This window comes from Aythya marila (genome assembly GCF_965140915.1).
Source record: "Aythya marila genome assembly, chromosome: 11".
Classification (NCBI taxonomy): Eukaryota; Metazoa; Chordata; class Aves; order Anseriformes; family Anatidae; genus Aythya; species Aythya marila.
Window position 1 is genome coordinate 169,093 of NC_139052.1, and position 22,940 is coordinate 192,032.

Genomic DNA, 22,940 nt, shown 5'->3' on the forward strand with positions numbered 1-22,940 from the left:
AAACACTATTTGCAAAGAAAATGTAATTAAAATACAATACAAAATAATTTTGCAGGCTTGTTTACAAAAGGTAAAAAATTAAACTGCTTTATTCCTTCTTTATTTCTTCTGTAATTTCTTCTAATTACAGTAATCATGCTTATGAAATTCCACCCTATAAAGCCATCAGTATATAATATATTAAAGAAATCAGAGCAGCATGCATTTTCCTGTCTACATGATTTCATATAATTATTTTAAAATTTGAATGATAAACATAGTTTATTAGTTCCAACCTTGAGAAAAAAAATGTTCTGAGAGACCTATAATTATGAGATGGAAAACCAGAGAGTAAATTATCACTATTCAAAATGCTTGTGTCTGAAATGAATGAAGATGCACAGTGTATATAAAGTGATAGTTTATTCCCAAGCAAAAGAAGGTTCAGTGGATTATTTTTTTTTAAAGTTCTTATTCAGATGAAAAATTCGTGGCCATCAAAGCACTCCTTTAGGTGTTTTATGATACAGAATGAGGAAGAATGGGGTTTAATTTGGATGCTACCCTCTACCCACTTCTTTTTTCCAACTAACTGTATTTCTTAGTTTAAAACTTGCAGTGTATGTAGAAATAGAGGTTACATTAGGTATTCCAAATGTTCACGCCACTAAATCACTTAACGACTAAAAAACTGGAAATCCTATTTATATGCATGTTTAATTTTGTCTGTAATTACAAGTAGTATGGGACTTCACTGTTGTGTCATCTTTGGGTACTATGCCAATGCTGCAGAGAAAGCTTTAAAAGTAACCTAGCTACAATAAATTATTCCATTTTCAAGTTTGATTAAAAAAACAAAAATCCTGTAGAAAGCTTCCATGATGTTTCGAGAAATAACCTAGATGTGCAGCTCTTCTTGATCACCAATTCCAACCTGACCTAATTCATTACCCTTATCTGGAACAAACATTTATTTGTTGGTTGTGTGTAGTTTTTATATGCTACAGAATATGTGGTCTTCTGCCAGACCTGTACCTGAGAGCAGTGGTCTGAGGGATCACACTAGTTAACATTAATAAGTTTTCTAAGCAAGGACATAAACAATTTATTTAAATAATTTATTTTCTGTTTATGGTTAAAGTGTCTTTGGAGGAAAAGATTAATATAAACCTATTGTTTGTTGGTTGGTTTTATCAAGAGGCTTTACCCTGAAACCCCCTTTTTTTAAGTTACACAGCATGAACACTGAAGCTTACCAAAAATGGAAAGTTTCTTTCAAGGACTATTGTCAGTAAACCAGGAAGGTCTTTTCCTTCTTCACCAAATAAACAACTTATCATTAGGCTAGTAATAAATGTCAAGGTATATTTCGCAGATTTCAAGATATTTTAATTTCCATTTTCAAGAAGAAATATAGGTAGTTATCTAGTTCTCCTGTAAAGGACCATATATAAAACTAAGCCTAATTTTAATATTAGTAATAATATTAAAAAAAAAAGTAAAAACAAACAAACAAACAAACAACAACAACAAAACCCACAAACTTTTAGAAGTGTTTTTGAAAAATCTACTTGTTGCTTCAGAACTTTCCTCCTTTGCCACTACAAAACGCTGAGCAGTACCCTGTGAAACTTGCATCTTACCTTGAGTAGAGGAGTACAGCCCACTCATTTGACCTCACTGTATTTAAAGGAAAAAAAAAAAAAAAGACTGGCTCTTGAGCAAGAGTATATGGAGCAAGATGCTTAGATGCTTTAGAACAGGAAAAGCACTAAGAGCTATGTGGATAATTAGGGAGGGATTTTCATTCCTGCTTTGTGGTGTGGGGATATGGGAACAACTCTAAATCTTACTATGAAGTAGAACTGCAATTAAAAATAGATTGAAACAGGATTTGGTACTACTTAAGCAGTTTAGGAAGAATTTGAACTTCTCCAAACTGAAGCAAGATGGGAAGTTTTGTCAGAAACAGAGCTGTGGGCATTGCCCCACTCCTTCTGTATGATACTAATGGTAATGTTTCATAGTCATTACTTTATTCTAAGGTCATTCCTAAAATGTTCTGTTCTAAGGTCATTCCTGAACTGTTTACAGACCCTCTTAAACATAATCTGTAGCAGAACACTGGATTTTAAAAGTACAGAACAGTTTTCTCAACTGTTAAATTTCTTGGTTCTCTGAAAATTACAATCAGTCTAACACTAAGTCCTTGGTATCTGCTTAATATAACAGCAAAACATGGTAAATAAATGTTTTGAATGACTTTTTACAAACTTTTTTCAGAACTTAAATATATTCTAAATATTATAAAGGACATTATTGTAGATATGTAATACATGTATATGTTTTTAGTGTGACAGCTTTATGCATTTTAAATTGTTTCATATTCTTAAAGTCAAATTTAGTATTATTCAGATGTGTTTGAAAACAGATGATTAGAACTTTCATGGTAAGTAAGTACTGCTAAGTCCAACTTGGGGACAGAAGGTAACAAACCCAGAAATGAGTCCTGGAATTTAGCACACACCAGGCATGTGATTTTGACCCCCAAGGCTCTGACTTTGCACCATTTGAAAAGTGACATGTGATTTCATCTGAACTTGACAGTTTTAAAAAGGAGTCAGGAGTCCTGTGTATAGTGCGGTGTCACCCAACAACAGGACTATTTTGCAAATTTGATCTTATTTTATTACATTGAAGTTATGGCCAGAACTTTAGTTCTATTATATGGGCTGAACAGGTGTTCACTTGGAGCTGTAGTGATTTAGGGGCAACAAAACATTTTACGTTATATCTTTACCTAGGAATGAGGAACATTTCTTAAAGTGACTGGCTGAGAACGCCCTCTAACTTTAATGCTGATCCATTTTAGTCACTCTGCTTCTTATTTGTATTTCTTCTTGGTGTAAAAACCATTTCCAGCAGAGGCTGCCTTTCTATTGGGTGCATGGATAAGTCATTGTTTTTCTGGATGTTGTTAAGTCCTCTTCCTTTCATTGTCTGTACTCTGCACCGTCTCAGAAGAGTCACCAGAATTGCTTTCATCATTACCATGGCAATAAACTTTCCTACACAGCCCCGAGGGCCAAATCCAAACGGTTGAAAATAGCGTGAAGGAACCTGCACAGAATAACACGAGGAATAAACTTTAAGGCATTTTTTTCTTCACAAAAGTAGCTAAAAAGATTATGGAAATCTATAGGAAATATATTCTTTGGGAAAAAAAAAAAGTGTGAATCTCTTAGGAAAATTTACTTATTTCCTTGTACCCAAGCTATGTCTTTACCTCATGTATTCTTTCTTTTTCTGTTACTCTTTACGCTGAACAGTCCTCCTGCTCAAGTCAGACCAAAATACAGAAATGACTACAGAAATCCAGGAGGTATGCCAATTCAAATACTGAAGTAGTAGCAAATGTAAAATTTAAGCATTTGAATTCTGCCATTTATTTCAGTCTGTTCATCCTGTGAACTATAGGGATTTTACCATAGGCTGTGAAGTAGTGAAGGTTTCACTCTAATGTACATTAAAGTTCATTAAAAACTTTTTCAGAAAAATTTAATTATAATGTTCATAAATGTCTAAGCTAAATACTGATGCCTTAACTAACATTAATCACAGCACTATACACCTACTACAATTATGATAAAGCTAGTGTTTCTGAAAATCAATGTTTCATAAAATGTACTGTCATTTTTATTTGGCATTTAACATAGAACATTTTATAAATGATTGTCTCCTGTCCTATCAAATAAAATGTAAAATGTGGGATTCCCACAACTGTTGAAGAATTCACAGCCAGTTTCTGTTGTCTTTATCAACGTTGAATAGATCAATTATCCAAAAAGACCCCCTAAAACATGAAGATTACTGATTATGACATACCAAGACACCAAGGAAATAAATAAATTATTTTTCATCATTTGTGCAGTTTAAAAAAAGAACACACTAGCTGTGTTCTGATTTCCTATTTAATCCAAGAATAGAAAAGGCTGCTTTATATTGAATTTTCTAGAAAAGTGTCTTTTTTCCTCATTTCCAGACTAAAAAATGTTTACTATTTAAATTATTTCAAAGAAACAACCGTACTTTTTGAAGAATGATAGGTAAATAGAAATGTTTATAATACAAAGCAAATGCAGCAGCTGGCAGCATAGCACAATGGCAAATGCACAGCTGAGGAAAATGGAAAAATATTTAGATTCTAACAATGTCATCCTATAAATAATGGTGTTGGTTGCTATTCACTTAGAGAACTGTGTGAAAATTGTACTTGCTAGAATAATTATGTGGCAAATATAATGCATCAAGTCAGTTAGAAAATGTATGGTTAAATATTTGGTCAAGGGGAAATATTTTTAGAAGCAAAGTGTGCTTGTTAAATAAGCAAGAAATGCATTTTGATAGAAATATCTAGAATGAAGACAATGGGTGGCAACATGAAATCTATTCACAGTGAATAGTTATTTCAATAAACTTAATCACTTATCATTTTCTTGAATTTTCTAGTGCCTTTTTCCCTGATCTGTTGTTTTTAGTACTGTGTGCAGAGTTTGCTGTGGGTAATCAGCTAGCAGTTTAGAAATGTTATCCTGCATGGTTAGTTCTTGTTGTGTCTATGGCATATGTAGTACTCCTGGATTTTTGATAGGGAGAATGTAAAGCTTGGAGACATATTTCTAGCTTGAACATACATATCTTTTGTGTCTTTATTTTCTTAATTATTTATTTGTATGCCCATTTTGGAAGAACTGAAGTGGATCTTCTACTTATTCCTTTAAAACTGAAATCATTCTCTATAGATGCTTATGGGTGTAGCTTCTAATATCTTAGGAAAAAAAGTTTTGCCAGGTAATAAAACTTACTTCCATTTGTTTTTCGGTTAGTCAAAATGAGAGTTATGACAGCTGCAGTGATCATTAACCCTTTAGCTTTAGCCCTATGCAACCTTAGTATTTGACAGGCCACTAGACAATATAGTTTGTATACAATGAAAGCCTGTGCACCTGTGATAATAGGCTAATGTTCTGTAGTTGAGATTCCCTTCACAGGGCTAAGTTGACTATGCCTTTCACTCTTACATGGCTATTTGTTCCAGAGATCTAGCTAATTGCTCCACAGGAGTGCTAACCAAGCATTAATATTTAATATTTTGTGCCATTTCTTGGACAGCAATATCTTTTATTTCCATCTGCACTGGTTAACAGTCAAAAACAAGGAATCAGTCTTGCCATAGAATTGGTCTATCTTCTTTCACTGTGTTTTTAATTTCTCCATGTGATTATTGCTGAACGAATAAATTTTTGGGAAATGATTTATTTCATCAGTAATCAGAAGAGCAAAGTTCTGAATGAAAACAAATAATCTGAAGGATGTTTCCCAATAGTAGGAGTCTACATGTAGAAAACAAAAAAAAAACAAAAGTTCACATAACACTGTTGATACAGGACTTAATGTACGCTGAAGAAAATTCTAATTCTTTTGGGAGTAAGACTAAAACCTAAATGCTGTGCTGAACTTGAAGAGAATTACCTAGCATTTTCAGTACTGAGCTGGTTAAAGCTTAGGATTGCCACTTCAGCCTAAAAAAGATGTTTATTTTTACTTAGATTTTTTTTTTTTTTTTTTTTATGAATAAAATGGGAGCTAGATTCTCTGTCTCAGAAATTGCCATACTGCTCCACCTCTCCAGAGATTTCTTGATTCCTTACGCTGTCTCAGCTCTGCGTACTTGTGGCATGGCTCTAGCTCCCCAAAGCCTCTTTATTTTGTCCAGTATCAGGGGAGATAACTGTGTGTGCGCCTTGGACATACTTCAGAATTTTTAAATCGAGATTAAGATGTCTGAGAAACTTTTTGTTTTCAATAACATCATTATTTCTGAATTAAAAGGAACTTTTGATAGGGAAATGCCCACCTAGCTCTAATAATAACAGAAATAAGCAGGATGTATCACTAGCTTATGCACTTAGACAAAGAGAAAATGGACTTAAGGTCACAAAGGTCTTGACTGAAATAAGAGGAATATACATTGTCAATAAAAATACCCAATCTCCTGTGAGAAATAAGATGGCAAACTTACATTCTTCTCAAAATTTTCAAGAGAAAACTCATTTGGTTTTGGGAAGAATTCAAGCTTATGCATACGTCCAATGTTGAGAATAATGTTTGTTCCCTTTTTCACAGGATAGCCATCAATCACATCATCTTGTAAAGCTTTTCTCATGATCAAGTCCACAACAGGCTGGTATCTCATGCTCTCATAAATAAAATTCTCCACAATTTTCAGGTTTGGTATGTCATCACTCTGTACATCTCTGTCACCTTCAGGAATAAAACAAATGGTGCAAAAGTTGGTTATGAATTTAATAAGTTCACCATACACCCAAAATATTTTGAAAGATTCTCAACTCCTGAAAAGGTGGGAAGGATCCAACATCATCTAAGTAGTTTTATGCATTCTTACATATTTGGGAAACATGGTATATCAGCATAAGCCCCGATTGTTTTTTTTTGTTTTTTTTTTTTTTTTTTTTTTTTTTTTTTTTTTTTTTTTTTTCCCCTGAAAACTGACAGCAAGTAGAATCTGGGAATAGTTTATGGATGGGAGATGATAATTTTGTAGAGACCTTACATTTTCATTGTGTTGTTGGGTTTGGATAGATGTACAGGTAGGTCCTAGAGTGAAATTAATAATTTCAATTACCATGAATAACATCTTCCTAGTTGTTTTTTAGCAGCAGTTTCAGTACCACAATGTAGTCCCAGTGGGAGCCTTGAACTTTCAAGCCACAAGCAGCTGAAGACCTAAAGCTTGACCACTGCAATGGTAGGTTTCCCACATAAAAAGGACCTTTGTTACTCCAGTTAGTCATTTGCTTAAGGAAAAGTCAGCAACATACTACTGCCTTCCTAAAATCAAGGCTTTCAGAAAGAAATTGTGAGGGTGAATATTGGAGTACACAAGTCTTCCAAACAGAGTAAAATATGATTTATTGCTCTGAAGGGAAGTAGCAATAATGTTCTGCTATGCCAGCTCTTCAGAATCACCCACTTATAGATCACTCTTAAGCCTACACATTGATGTGCTTCACATCAATATGCATTACATAAATCTGGCCATTAATATGCTTTACATGCATGTCTCCCTGTAAGATTTGTAATCCTTCCAGAAATTTTTAGTCTCTTTCCTAGTGAAGGCTGAAAAACAATCAGCCAAACACCTTGCTGCTAAGTTTTCTTCTGAAAATTTCTCAATGCCTGCCTTGTCCACATTTGCATTTCTAGTGGTTCTATCTTATGTTTTTATGGGTTCTGATTTCCAAATACCAAACAGTAATTCCTTTGTATTGGTTACTGAAAATACCTTTTGTTCTGAATCAGAATTAAATTAAAACTTGAAGCATCTAATTAATTCTTTAAAGTCCCACAAATGTAGATAATGCTCTCCAGACATCGCTGCTGTTTTAAATTCAAGGAACTGCAATCTTAGCTATTTTATAGACAAAATATATAGAATTGTGGATGTTTTGTAGCTAGTTGATGAATTTGTGACATCTTGTACTTTTCCACTGCTGTGTTACCTTTCATCGGGTTGTGAAGTAATAATTTTCAAATACAAAGAAAGAGTAGAATGTATCTTGGTATTTTATGGAATGTTTTGAAATCTCAACTTGAAAAAAACAACCAGAAAAAACCTTCTGTCTGTTACACAGTGATAGAAGCATTACTTGGTAAAAATAATTTAATGTAATCTGGAATCAATTGTATGTTCTCTCAAATAATATTTGTAAAATCAGAAATATTTTTTCATCAAAGCAACAGTACACTAAAGGCCAGATATTACTGTGGGAAGTTAAATGTTGAAGACTTGTAACTTAGTAAGTTAGTGCTTGTCTCTTCAAACTACACAATACTTGATGAAGAAAACACTCATTTGTAAGGGTAAATGGCTGTTTATTTTAGCAGACTTCAAGATTGATAAACTCTGGCACGTAATGATTTTATGGAGGTTTTCTTTAGTGACAGATCAGAGGCTAACCTCTTGCATTATATTCTATCTAGGTGCCACTGAGAAGCCAAGTATAGTTGTGGGAAAAAACCCTTTGAGTTATATATTAGTGGAAGATTTTGCTATTTTTATGGCTTATAGGATTCAAATTTTTTGTTAGTCAGTAAACTGATACCAAAGCTCACTGTTTGCTCAATTTATTTAAGTTGCAGTGTTTCAGACAGTCAAAAAAATGGCCATGAAGAAGACAAAGAGAAATGCTGTCTCCTAGCTTGAGGCGGAAAGATGCCAAAACATTTTTTAAAAAGTTTTGAAACATTTTTTAAAAAGTTTTGAGATAACATCACAGCTCTTGCATTGTATTTAAAACTTGAATTAAAAGTACCTTAGAAAAAGAGCAAAGGATTTGTTATATGCTTGCCAGTGTTTAACTGTTCAAAGTAAATGTTGAATAGGAGTGGTTGAAATTAGTTTCTATATAGTTTAGTAGGATTGAGATTTTGAAAGCTAGAGAAAGGGATGAATATAGATATGGAATATTTTGATTGTTTTTGAGTGGCTCATCATTAATACTAAAATATTATAGTTAATATAGTTTGAAATCAAAATGGATGACAGCAGAATAATAAAACAATTTTAATTTTCTTTAATATTTTCTTTCTGCAGTCGTAGTCAAACTTAGTTAAGTTCTATACACGTGTAGAGAACTGTCGATGATTAGAAGTATTTGAAATGAGTGTCTCCACTTGCTACTGAAAGGGAAATAGAAAATAATTTCACTGGAGCTTATGAGGTGAGTGATGATTTGCATGGCTCTTGTTGAGGGGTGAATAAGTGCTTTTTTTTTTCCTAATAGCTTGTACATTCTTATAAATCCTGTTTGAATTTGTCTTAAAAATATTTAATCTTTCACTTGACCTTGAATAAAATTGCTTACATACAGTAATAGTTCATATACTTTACAACAAATACTTGTGTTGGAAAATAATCCTTAGAATTTTTAGACTTTGAGTAATGGAAATTAGATCACTGCCCAAGCAAAATTATATTCCTACATTAGTGACTTTGCAGGTCCTGCTTACCCATAACAGTTTCAATTTCCCTCATCATCTTCTCTTCCACTGTGGGGTGCTCCGCAATCAGTATTAGCATAAAGAAGAGAGTCACAGACAGAGTATCAGGAGCAGCAATCATCATCTCCAGCACACACTGGTTCACATTCTCAGCAGTCAGGTCTCCTCTGTTCTGGAAAAATTTGAAATGTTGGGGAAAATGTTGATTGCTGAACTGTGATGCCAACAGAATACTGCTTAAACAGAATTCAAGATCCTGACAGTCCCATATGCATTTATTTATTTTTTTTTTCAGAGAAAAACCAGGAAATCCGTGTTTTAGGGGATGTGTATGATCTTCCAGAAAAGCATGGGTTTTTTCTTATCTCAGATTCTTGTTGACTTATTACCTTTCCCCACGGAGTCTGTGAGCTGTCAGAGATTATGCAAGATACGATTTACACAGCTTTTGAAGCTTTTGCATACAAAAGGTAATATATACAGATAAAATTTAAGAGTTAGGGAAAGACTGAAGAATGTTCAGGGGTAGAGTTTTGAGGATGTTGTTTAAGCCATGAAAAACAAAATCATACAAGCACCTGGGGGATTCTCCCAAGCCAACTAATTTGTTTCTGTTCATAAGACTTTGATAGTTACATGAAGTCTGAGTTGTAAAGTCTGTATTGTTAGTGAATGGAGACATGCAGAAAAAAAAAAAAAAAAAAAAAAAAAAACTTAGCAATAATTTGGTACATTGTCAATACCTGTGCAAAAATCAGCTGGGATGCAAAATCCATGTGCTCATCTAACTTTTCAACGGTGGAAAGCTGTTGTCGCTTCTGTTCTATTAAGATTTCCATTGCGCCTTTCAAATCCTTGCTGAAAGTGGATAAAATCCAATATATTGATAAATATCTGCAGCCTTTTAGTATATGACTAGATATAGGTAGATAGGATATGTTTAGAAACATGAAGATTATACTAATGAAAAAGCCTAACAAAGGCAGAAATTTAGTCTTCATATAAATGGCTATATGGTTCTATACAAAAGCAGCAATACTTTTCTTATAAAAATATTTTCTTCTTTGTTTGGCCTGAAATCTTATTCTCTTCTTGTAGAACTGAAAGGAATGAAACCCGTCTATCTTACAGTGAATAGAGTTTTTAAAGATTTATTAATATTTCCAAAGATTTCTGTTCCCTTGCATATTTACACTGCAAATGAACTTAGCAAGAGGAATAATTGTTTAAAAAAATGCAAGAAAAATTGTACTTTCTTGATGGTATAGTTGATCTCACTGTTTTGTAAAGCTGTAATCAGACATACTGTGTCAACAGTATGTATTTCTGTTGGAAAAATAGTGAAGTTCAGTGGTGTTTAATACTTTATTTGGCATTTTAAATTAGCTACAGATTTGAAGGTAATGTTCTTTTTAAAAGGCTGGTTTTATAGGGGGAATAAACCTAAAATTAAAACTTGGTAAGGTTTTCATATATAACATTTTTATGTATTAGAAAGAGCAACCCAACTTTATCAGAAGTGGTGATAACCTGTGGTTTTCCTCCTCGTTGCTTTAAATTCAGAGATCTTTATCTTTTTTTTTTTTTTTTTTTTTTTTCTTTTTTTCCCAGTATAGATTTATTAATATGGTTATTTTAATGAGATTGTTTATGTCCACTAATATTTGCCCACAAGGACTTTCTGGTAATAATTGGGCCACTGCATTTAGCTATTATTAGAATCACAGAATAAAGCACTAAGCACTGCCATAATAACACTGGTATGTATCTAGTTTGTAAGAGAGCTGTTGGTTATGAACCTCCATCTTTCCCTTAAAGTCTTTATACTACATATAGTATAAAGCATTATCAGTATAGTATTTAGTATACTATATACATTATATAGTATATAGCATTATCAAAACTAATTATTACATATGCTTGATAAAAAGTATTTTTCTCTCCTTAAATGGACTCCAAATCCAAAATGAACAAACTCATTGCCAGTTCTTTTTATAGCTGGTCTTCCTTTGACAGAAGACAGAAAATGAGAGCATCAAAATAGAAGAGGGATCATGTGCTTTTACAAATAGGAAGACAGCAAAAAACATTTATTCTTGTATAAAGGAAGAAATAATCTTGAAATAGATTATCATGCAAAACACAATTTTTAGCTCAAAAAAAAAAAAAAAAAAAGGTTGTTGACACAAAAATGCGCATTATGGACACCAATAAGTAGAATTATACTGAGGGGTTAACGGGGTTAACTCTTTTTTGGGATAGTTCTATGGATGTAGATGTGATTTCTTATGTCCAGGAACTGACAGTCTGTGGCCTAATATTTGACTGTCCTTAAACAGATAAAGTAATTTCTCCCCATAAGACGGCTTTTTCTTTCCTCTTTGAACTGAACCAATGATTTCAACTCAGTGTCATATCTGAGATGGCATTAACTAATAATTTGGTGAGTGAATATGGGCCTTAAATATTCCCCTGAGTTTAGCCACTTGTAGCATCACTGACAGATCTCATTCTGCTATCTTGGGTCTGCAGATAGTGGACTTCAACCAGTCACCTTTGAAATTCTCACATTTTATTCTCTAAAAGGAAGAGAAAAATGAAAGGAACGTTCTTCCTAGAAAGAAATAATCTTATGCAAAAGATTTGTAAAAACTATGGATACTTACACTGCCTCTTCGTATTTCTTGCACAGCCAAGAAATCTTAAAAAAGATGTCAGGCTTTAATAAAAGTGCTTGCCAAGCATCAAAGTAGTTCTGAATCTTAAGTACAATGGCACTTTCTGAAAATAGATGTTACAAACAGCTGTATAAAAACTAATCTTCAATAGTCAAATAACACAAACGTTTCAGGAAAATTAATAATGAGGCCCCACTCCCTACTCCCACTGAGTTGACAGGAATTTGATTACCATTTTGTTTCTAATGTGTAGTAGATAACATTAGGAAACAGTTGTGGCACACTGCAGACAAGATACATTTCTTTGTAAAAACTCTTGATAGCTAGCTAAAAGGAGATCATGTGTCAACCAGAGCCAGTTTCCCACCGGAGAGAAGGAGCAGAACTCTATTGCACTGTATTGATATGGGATAATTTGTACATCAGGATGTTATTTCTGTCAAATGGTTTTGAAGGTGAAGAAGTCATCAAAGTTCACCTGAAAAGTTGTCAGGTGAACTTTTCAATGCAATCATTTAGTTTGGTGGAAAGATTTCTGTTTCTTACATGTATGTAATGTTGAGGCTGTAGCAGCCTAGTACATAAAAATGTTTTTATGTGTTATTTGCTTGATTGTGACAAGTTAAACATATGTATTTAATCTTATAAAATTCTCATAACTAGACTCACTTATTAATCAATTTCAGTTAATTATTTAGTAATATAACAATATGTTCTTGTTCCATTTTCTGAAACAATATTTCTGAGTGATATAACTAAGTTTTTCTTGTTTATGCACTTAAGGTTCATCATAAGTTATAAAAATAAGGCTGTTAGTACCATCCAAAGGGATCCCTAGAAAGAGTTTGTTAGATGTGTCAAGCATGATCCGTCTCATAAGATTCAACACATTGATGTTTCCTACTTCAGTGGTCACTTCTTCTAGTTTATCCAGGTGATCAATTGTTGATTCAACACAAATGGCTATCATACGCACAAGACCAGGACCAGACAGGGCTGTAAATAGGTATATGCAAAATGATAAAAAGATTAGCTTTCATGCCTTATTAATAACTTATTGGCAATAATAGCATCAATAAAAATCTTTATAACTTAAGTGACTGGAACAAAATTGTTTTGAGAGAAAAACGTAAGCATTTTGACTTAGAATGGCAATGAACCCAAGGCCCAAACTTCCCTTGCATTCAGTCACTCTGTATTTCAGGCACACATTTCATGATAGGTTCACACAGTGTTAGCACAGATGAAGCCAAATACATTTCACTATCTTTCAGTGTTGGAGGTGTATATCCTCCATATCCTCATCTGCAATATAGGCACTGTGGATGTCCTGCCTTGCTTGCAAGGATGGTGAGCAGGGAAGTTAGACTGGAGATTCACAGGAAGGAGGATAGGAATTTTTGGAATCATAATCCCTGGGTGTTCTTAAACAGCATGACAGCTTTCCAATAAGCTCCCCACAGCCTATAGTGTCACTGCGGACATCCTGAGGCTTAATCTAGTAGTAGTCTAGATGTGTTAGCCAATCTTAGTCTGTCCGCCTGTGGACATTGGGAAATAGTGTCATTATGCATTTTTAACATTATAAGAAATTAAAAGCAAGCAAAAGCAGTGGTCAGTTCTGTTGCTGCATAATTTTTATGATAGGATCTGTCTGGAACGAATTCAGATAATTTTGAGTGACTTTGGAAATCTTGCCTTCTATTTAAATTTATTCTATGTAAATTACTTTTCCATATAAGAATTCCTCTAATTGCCTAAAGGACAATATTTTATCAAATATATGTTGAGAGTAATTGTACATTTATAAATGAGAAGAGAGGTTGTCTGTGTTGTAAATACAGAGAACTAGTAGTTCTAGGAATAAATAGAAAAAAATTATTTATTTCCTGTTATTTTTAACCAGTACAAAGTTGCTGGTACTTTTCAATGGCAAGATCAATTAGGAAAGTCCTAAGTGTCATACAGAAGTACAGATATCAACAAAATGGTAAGGAAGACTTAACAGATGATTTCTTAACTGTAATGCTTGCAGAACAACAAGGCAACAAAGTGTGGTAGTTTTGTTAGGAAGGCTGTAAGATCATAACTAGTTATAATGATATACAAACAGTGAAAATTTTGTATTTGGAAGGAAGGTGAGTCCAAAATTTACAGACTCTTAAAACAGTAAAATTTGAATTTTCTTATTTTTATTGTATTTTATTATTATTGTATTTATTATATAACTTATTTTATTGTATTTATTTTATTTTATTGTATTTTCTTATTTGATTTCAAGCTAATGATACTAATTACAACAACCTTTTTCTCATTACTACAAGAGGAAAAGATTTTTCTGTTTCTACATTGATTCCTAGCATATTAAATGGATTAATATATAGTTCTGCTTTGCAGATCTTCTAAATTAATTTTGAAACTATACACACATTATTTTCTTTTAATTAGAATGAGAAAAGTTTGAACCCAATTAAAGCTGAGGTTGGAACTTCCAAATACATTAATAGAAATGCCAGTTGAGCTAGCGTGATTGTTGGTCTTGAAATTTAAAAATAATTTTAAGTATGGTTTGTGGGTATTTTTTTTTTTAAGCAGAAGAGATTAAGCATCTGTAAAAAGATGTGAAGACTGTTTCAAATACCATACCAAGCAGAATAAGTGTGAAGGAGCATGTGTAAGAAAATATATTGAGACATAAAGAGAGAACTGATTTTTCTAATTTAATTATGCAAAGGACAAACAACATTTCAGAAAAAAACACTGTGTGATAGAGTGAGGCAGTGTGTTAATGCACACTGATTTATTTACCTTTGGTGAAAAAGGGTCGAATTTCTTTCCAATGTGCTGGGTTGTTATTAAATATGATCCCATTTTCATACATGCCAATGCACTGTAATCCAAGCTTGCTCCCAAATCGAGAAACATAGTTCCAATGTTTCATTACATGGAATACACTTGAAGATCTGGGAAGGAAATGGGGGGAGAAAAAAATCTAACTAAAATACAGTTTCAAAGATTATACACAAAACTTTTTTTCTGACATTCTCTGAAGTGCTGCCTTTCATTCTCAGATTAGCAAAAGGTACTGTGCTTGACACTAAATGTTGCACCTATTACATAATTAAAAGCAAGATGATAAAATGGCTTCAGAATTTGTACTAGAGCAATAATTCTGTCTGGATTTAAACCTATTTTTCAATTAAAATGCAAATGGTGACCAAAAGTCTTTAATCTGAATAGTGTATATATATATATAGGGACACACACATATACTCTCAGGCAATGACCAATGTCAGATGTTTCAGAAGATGGGGTAAAATAATGAGTTACATACATTCTTGTATAATATTTTTTTTTCTAACTTTAGATCAATTATATAAATTGATTTATTATTTTGATATTTGATTTTTGTTTCCTTTAAAAATTTCTGACATACCATGTAATACAATCCTACTGAGAGTCGGTGTGTGCTTTTTAAAATCACTACAGGAGTATTCCTCAGACTCTCAAGTTCATACCAGATGCAGGAAAACACTGCCCTACAAAAATTTCAGATTGTAGTTTGAGCAAAACTATGAGGGCTAAGGTACATATCGTAAAGAATGAAGTTGTAAAACTGAAGACAATGTGTTTAACATCCATGTACATTTCTAATCTGTCTATGATAGCACTCATTGACTATTTTTGCCTATTTTTTCAGAAGTATTAATCATTGTATCCTACCAATTTCCACAATCCTTGGCAAATATTTTTGGAAGAGATGTATATCTCTGTCTGCTTGTCTATCCCTCCCTCCCTCCCTTCCTCCAATCATCATTCCATATAATTCATACACTTGGATTTTCTGTAAACAGTTCAACACATCCACCCCAAATATGATACCTCTTACTTCATTATGTAAGAAAAAATATTTTTCTTAACTTGAAGAAGTTAACTTTTTAACTTAACTTGGCAGATTTTAGGAAATATAATTAATTCAAGTATGTTAAGGAGGGAAGACAAATTCTGCTTATTTCAATTTATTTAATATTTTTTTATGGAAGACTTCAGTTTTCCTTTGACACCTTAAAAATAACCAGACAGTTGACAACTTCATTATGATGTGTGTTAAATTTCACCTATACTTTGGTCGTTCCTAAACACACCTGCAAAGTATTAATATACTAAGTACTTTTGGTTATGCAGCATCATAATTTTATCAAGGATAATTACTGATAGATTAATCTATTAAACTGAAAAAGAAATTTTATAAAATCAGATGTGTGGGATGAGTATTCCTAAATCGAAATATAATGAAATCCAGCATATACATACTTATCTTTTACAGTTTACAAGATTTATTTACACACATTCTGGTGAACAGGTTGTGATCAGCTTTATTGCTTTAAGATATTTCCTTTAGAGGGAGCTAGCATTTTAGAAATGGTAGTGTGATGAAAACCTGATTAAATATAAGCTAACAAAAAAGAAGGAAAATCAGAGCACAGATTGAAATGAAACAATAAGCTATTTTCTATACAGTCGTACATTCTTTGTGGACCAAATTGCAGATTTCTTACATGGGCTAATTATTATTTTTTTTTTTTTCAGTTGAGTAAAATAAATGGGAATTATTTCTTCACAACTTCATCAGTGCTAGGTTTTCACCAGCATTTTGCATGAGCAGTGGTAAATATAAGATGTTATGTTGTGCAAGCAAACAAGCATGGATTATGCAGCGTGCATGCAGCTCCAGCCCCTCCAAAGAACTGAGCATACCCTTTCCTATGTCCCCCCCCAGTTGCTCTCTTTGCTAGTTTCCCTAAATGTTTTTCATGCATCAAGGAACATCATCTATGTTTCATGAACATGAAAAGATGGTGTCGAATTAAGATAGTTGTGCCCAGAAATAGAAAGGTGCAGGAAGCTCCTTTTGCTCATTCCATTTCATGCATCTACTCAAGAGACATAGAATAATATTTTAAGGATAGGTTTTGACATATGACCTTGTATAAGCAGATTTTCTTTATAAAACTATTTACTCCAAAAGACAAAATCTCTTGTAACCAAGATTGCAACATCTCAATATAATTAGATTTGACAGTAAAAATTCAGATGACAACAGTGGAAACACTATACTTTTTCAGTACTTGGGATACATCTAGTTTTGGAGTGAATTTATGAAGCACTCTGAAAAAAAAATAAATATATATATATATTAAAAAAGTTAAATTCTAGTTTTCCATACGATATCTATGATTTTAAGTAAATATCTTCAGCAAAACTGAAGAAAAGTGATGTATAGACTGTAAAGTGTAAAGTCTGATGCTATGGTATGCTAAAGTCTATCGCTTTGCTTCTTACCAGCACTACTGATTTGTTTGTGAAGAACTGGTAATACATACAGTGAAAGACAGCAGTAAGAGTTCACAGCATGTTATGTGATCAAAACATTATATACAATGTTACGTGAATTAATATTTACAATATCTACATAGGGTAGGAATGTAAATAGTTTTCTTGTAATGATTACCTCTTTTTACATACATAGAGATGAAGCTGACTTGCTCAAATGGAAAATCCTGTAATAGTCCTCCTTACTGCATTATCTTTCATAAACTTTTACATAATGAGAGGTGAATATTCATTGATTGATATTGCTAATAATATTGTCATTTATTATCCATTTTGCATGGTAAATTTTTTTTTTCTTATTTTCTCATGATCATCCAGAAGATCGAATGTAAGCAATTGGCTACTGGAACTAATAAAATGATAGACTGCATTTTAGTATTATGCTTAGTACTGTGTGTAATTGAACTCTCTGAGTAACCCCAGTAACTGGAGTGGAATTACTCATGATCCTGTAATGCTGCATTTGCGTAATTACCCTGCTGAACTGGAGCCATAATCTTCAAGCATTACTCTCATTTTAAGGAGAATCTTAATAAGAACACAGGAACTAAAATTTGATTTAATCCTGCACTGCAGTCAGGGTACTATGTAATACTAGTGTTAAATGGAATAAGAAGAAACTGTAAACATTTTTTTAGGATTGAGCCATAATTCTTGATCTTTCTTTCAACTAAGAAAATGAGATATTCTATTCAGTAGTTGTCTCTAGTAGATACCTCAATAGTAGAGTCCTTAAAGAAACAAAAGATTAAAAAAGGATTTGTGAACATTAGGAATTAATACTGTTATGTTAGGATAAATTTGTAAAATAATAACTTAAATTCTACTTTTGAAAAAAATAGCAAAAAAGGTTGTAAAAATATGAAAAAGCTCTTCATATTATTAAAGATAGAAAATAAAGATTTACTTGCTGATTATAAATGTTTCTTCACCGCTGATCCAAACTCTCACAAATTCTCCATATGTCTTATTGTAGTAGTTGCAGGCATTACCGACTCCCATCCAGAGAAATCTCCCATGTGAAATGAGGGGGCCAATTCCCATACAGTATCCTGGCCCTAAGGAAAAAAAAGACGAGTTTTGTCATCAGTGCTCTCTGACAAGAATATATCACTCTTTTGGAAAGGACATTTTTTTTACATTACATCAACATCTGCAATGGGCACCACATAAAATCCCATTTTGAAATTCTGTCTTACAGAAACTTGCATCTACATCATTGAAACCTCATTTATTATCCATGAAAGCCTGCGATTCGTTCAATATGGGTACAATAAATGAAATTCATTACTTTATACAGCTTCAAACTACTGCTTTGAGATTGTTTATATTTGAAAGAACGGTGGCTAAATAATAGAAGGAAGAAGCAATCTAGAAAAAATGCATGTGGTTTATTCATGCATGCTTTTAATAAAACCTTTGAGTGATCTTGGCTAAATTTGTGCCAAAGTGTCATAGTAACACCTACAAAAGTCAACACCTTTTTGATATAATTAAATATAATTAATCTCTCGTAATGTAATCTAGTTACATTTCTCTTAGTCATTAACACCAGAGTAAGAAAATAGATATTTAAAGGAAAAATTATTTTTTAGTGCTGTGAATTTACAGAAACAGCATGCTGCAGTAGGAACTAAGACTGGATTAATAAGCATTTAATCAAAGCTCTCAACTAAAACCTTTTGCTATAACTCATCATCAAATGTCCCTCTTACAAGAAAAAGGAGAAAGTGGAGAGAACAGGAGAGAATTTGCATAGTCATTGCATTATTTTTAAAAGGAGGTTTTCCTTCTTCACTGAAACCTTAACTTGCCCTTACAAAGTCTGTAAAAACATAAATCGGATTCCATTAAATGAAACAAGTTAAGTGTTTATAAAATCTTTTGTATTTTATACTGTTTAAAAGATTTACAAGTTGCTTATGACTCCACTGTTTACTAATAGAAATCACAAGAACACAGATTATTTAAATACCTGTAATCTTAAAGCAAATTAATTTGTATCTTTTTGTCAATCTCATCAAGAATTCAAATAGAAAGCACTACCTTTTGTGTATAGTTTTGCCTGTTCTCTAACTTTTGGAGAGATTTAGCACACGGAAGGAAATTTGGCAAATATTTTTTCTCTGATGTTGCTCTGTTTTGGAGGGTCTCCAGTGGCAAACATGGTGAGGAAAATTAATAATTTACTAAAATGTAAATAATTTCTGAATTGATACTGTTTGCCTCTACTAAAGACAATTCAGGAAGCTTTAAACTTACAACATAAAAAATGTAGAAGTTTATAATGCACATGATTATATGAACATCTAGACTTCATAAAATAGTATTATATCTTTCTAGCATATACACAATAAAAGGAAAACTGAATATCATATATTTATATAGCTAAGCCAGGTTTATTATGGAAGTACTGAGGTTAAATAGAGCCTGATTTATTTTATCAATTATTTTAAAAACTTGTATTATTAATAATAATACAGTATTCATTTAGTATTACCCTCTCATTTAAATCTGAGAAACACACACACACACAAATATACTTTGACAGCTTTTATGTGATACTGCAGAGTTAGTTTACCTGGTATTGATGATGTTTCTTCATGATTCCATATTAGAAATAGAAAGCACATAAGAATGACTATGGGCACTGTGGCCATTGGCATCACATCTGGTACTAGGCTGGTGATGTAGTGCATTGGATTGAGAGTTTCCAATATCATCTTTTCCAAGAGATTCTGCTTTGCTTTAGATAAAGAGAGAATGGGAAAAGAGTCAGAGGTTTACAAAGCTTAAAAATATATACTTTAGTTGGTACCTCTCAACCCTCTAGAGGTCCTGTAAATGAGCAAATTACTTCTTGAGGTAGCTTTATTTTATAATGAGACTGACTGCTGGGACTGCTTGCCAGGACAAGCTACATCAGAAGTTGAAACAGACGTGCAGCAGACACTCTTTTGGCTTGGAAATAAGTAAGCTTTTCTGACCTTGATATTGAAGCATAGTTTTAGATGCTTTGGCTGACAGACCTCTTATCTTTGATATTGTCTTGGCTGGCCAATGCTGAGGTTTACTCCTTGCAAATTTCTAACCAAAACACAAGAAATTAAACTCTCAGCACATGTAGAAGCATTGAATGAATTCACTTGTAAGCTTTTATCTCTGTTACTTAGCCTTTTTCCTTCCTGCATGCCTTTAGTGTTAGTCCTCGAATTTCCAGAATACCTGCATTAGTTTTGCAGATACTGTGTACCTTGGGATTTTGTTTGACGCAATGTACATTTTTATAGTCAACCTTTGAGTCTAAATTCAAAGGTTGACTATAAAACTAGTGGTGCTTCTGCTGATGAACACTTTGAAAAAATTAGTGTCTGCTATAACAAACACGATCATGAATTGTCTGGTACTTCAGGTAGTAACCAGGGCTTGAAACAGGACAGAAAAAACAAACAAAGAGAAAGGTCTCTTGTGCATAGGGGGATCAGAAGGATTCCTCTGAAGTTGTTTTGCATGCTTTTGTAAATTCAAAAATTAAAAATCTGTAAAATATGGGAAGTGATTGTACCTGAGAAGGAAGATGTTATGTGAGTGAGGAAACCCACTTAACCACAGAAAGATACTGCCTGCATCTGCTCAGCAGTAAAGTAATAAAACATGGTCTTAATTCTGCTCTGACATTAAGCAGAAATAGATTTTCTTTTTTCCTTCCCGCAGCATTTTTTCAAAACTGAATGAAGTAGTTACTTAATGGTACACTTTTTATTGCAGCTTACTTTCAGCAAATGTTTTCTCTTTTATCTTGTGATTTGGTCTCGCAGAAGAAAGTACAGTTTAATTTGTAGTAACTCTTGGTGCTGTAACTGTATTAAACTATGTTAAGAATGTAACAGATGCTTTCTAGATAGTGAGAAATTGGTGTTTTCAGTCACAATAGAAAACGTATAGGCTACAGACAAAACCACAGGGAAGGGAGCAAGCAGTGGCTCAAAATCCTGTAAGTGTTTGTAATGCTCCAGTGTTTTGGACCATTGCTGTGAAAGCACTCTGGTATTTTTGTGATCCAAAATGACTGAAACACAATATGCTAGGTTATGTACATGGATACTCTTGTACATGTTCAGCTGTTGTACCATTTAGCATGTTTTGAAAAATGATTTTGTAATCATCAACTTTTTTATCAATAACAGTGTTTATTAGTGAAATTAACATACTGTTAAACACTAATGGTAATGTTTCTGTAAAGATAAATATGAAAGTGCTAGCTTTAAATTGCCTTGAGTCATTGCCACAATGTGCCTGTATGTATATGTAAATATTTTTATTAGATTCAATCCCTTGCACTGTACGAGCTTACAGTATACAGAAATGACTACACTTAGGGAATATTATTTTAACTTCTTATACTCTGAAGCAGTCGCTTTTTTAGTAAATGTGGTTCGTATAGTTCTTAAAACAAAACAGACATTTCTTGTTTTGAAAAGTTCTTTTTCCTATGTTAATAAATACGATCCAAGCAGACAGGTTTGGCTTTTCTAATACACTGTTGCTGTTGGAAAAGCCACCTTGAAAATATAAGTTCAGTTCAGCTGAACTACTCATCCTGCTTGTACCCATTTTATTTTTTAAAGAATTTTCACTCAATAATAAAATAAAAAAAAATGGCATGTAAACATTGATAATAAGTAGTTACTGAATAGACTGAAGATGTTTAGAAATGGAACAAAGCTGTGTTGCATGGAAGAAACATTCCCTATTCTTGCTTATTTCATCTTGAAATCTTCTACAAGTTGTTTTCCTTGCAGCTGGTTGAAGTGTGTGATGAGTGATCTGTTGGTTCTGATTGTTACTTATATGGTGGGGTGCGGGTGGGGAAGGTTTTTAAATTAAAATAGGAGGAGGAAAGAGGCTTATAAGGAAGTGGTTTTTTAGCATAAATTAAATGGATACACACAGGCCTCTTGATCACGGATAATTGTAGTAGATCTTAACAGCTGGGAAAGCATCTGCCAGCAGAGGGCACTGTAGGTCACAGATCTTTGAGACCTGACCGAAGTGTGAGAAAGTTCTAGGTTCTGTTAAATGCTTTATTGCAGAAGGTGTTATGATGAATGATGACAGGGTCCCACAATAAAAAGAAGTCCATATATCCAAGTGACAACTGTGTTGAACCCAGTCCTTTCAGCTAGAGCTTTGTACTTAATGGCTATGTCACCAGAAGTGCCAACTACATATATAGTTTACAGAATATAGAATGTTATATATCCAAATAGCTGAAATTTACTGATAATTTTGAGCAGGAGCTAATAAGACAGCATGAAAACTCTCAAAAAAACTCCCATTCCTGATTCCTGGATTTTTTTTTCTCAGCAGCATTTCATTTGTCAGGAAGGGCATGGGGAAAAATCTGCTGCTTGCTATAAATCTCTAAATATTACTGCCCAAATAATAGCATCTGAATCAGCTGACCTAGGTTAAACTAAGCAGTTTGGAAAAATGAAATTTTAAATAGACTGATTTCACACAAAAATAGCTATTGGATTATACAGTTCGAGGAAGTACTCATTTTTCCATATAAAACATTGTAGCCTTCCTCTCTTTTACTAGACGCTGATTCTAGTTGGTTTTCACTCAGTTAAGATTGACAATTTCATACAGACTGTAAACCTTCAGCCTTCTACATATAAGTACATACTTAGCTTTTGTAGTGCATTTCACAACTAGAAGGCTAATGTCTAGCTAGCTGAGTAGCGTTTGTCTTTTTTTCTGTGGATGCTCCCGGACTGTGCGATAGTCAGGAGGATGATG

General features: G+C 33.0%; 1 protein-coding gene across 1 annotated transcript; it reads right to left on the reverse strand.

Annotated features, from left to right (window-relative positions):
• Nucleotides 1-2,847: 2,847 nt before the first annotated feature.
• Nucleotides 2,848-19,858, reverse strand: CYP19A1 (cytochrome P450 family 19 subfamily A member 1; the record flags this gene model as incomplete). Its single annotated transcript, XM_082768629.1, has 9 exons — nt 2,848-3,099; nt 6,062-6,303; nt 9,073-9,235; nt 9,807-9,921; nt 11,730-11,844; nt 12,561-12,737; nt 14,550-14,704; nt 18,043-18,193; nt 19,717-19,858. The coding sequence occupies 9 exons, from the start codon at nt 19,856-19,858 to the stop codon at nt 2,848-2,850; spliced, it is 1,512 nt and encodes a 503-aa protein (XP_082624755.1).
• Between the last annotated feature and the right edge of the window lie 3,082 nt (nt 19,859-22,940).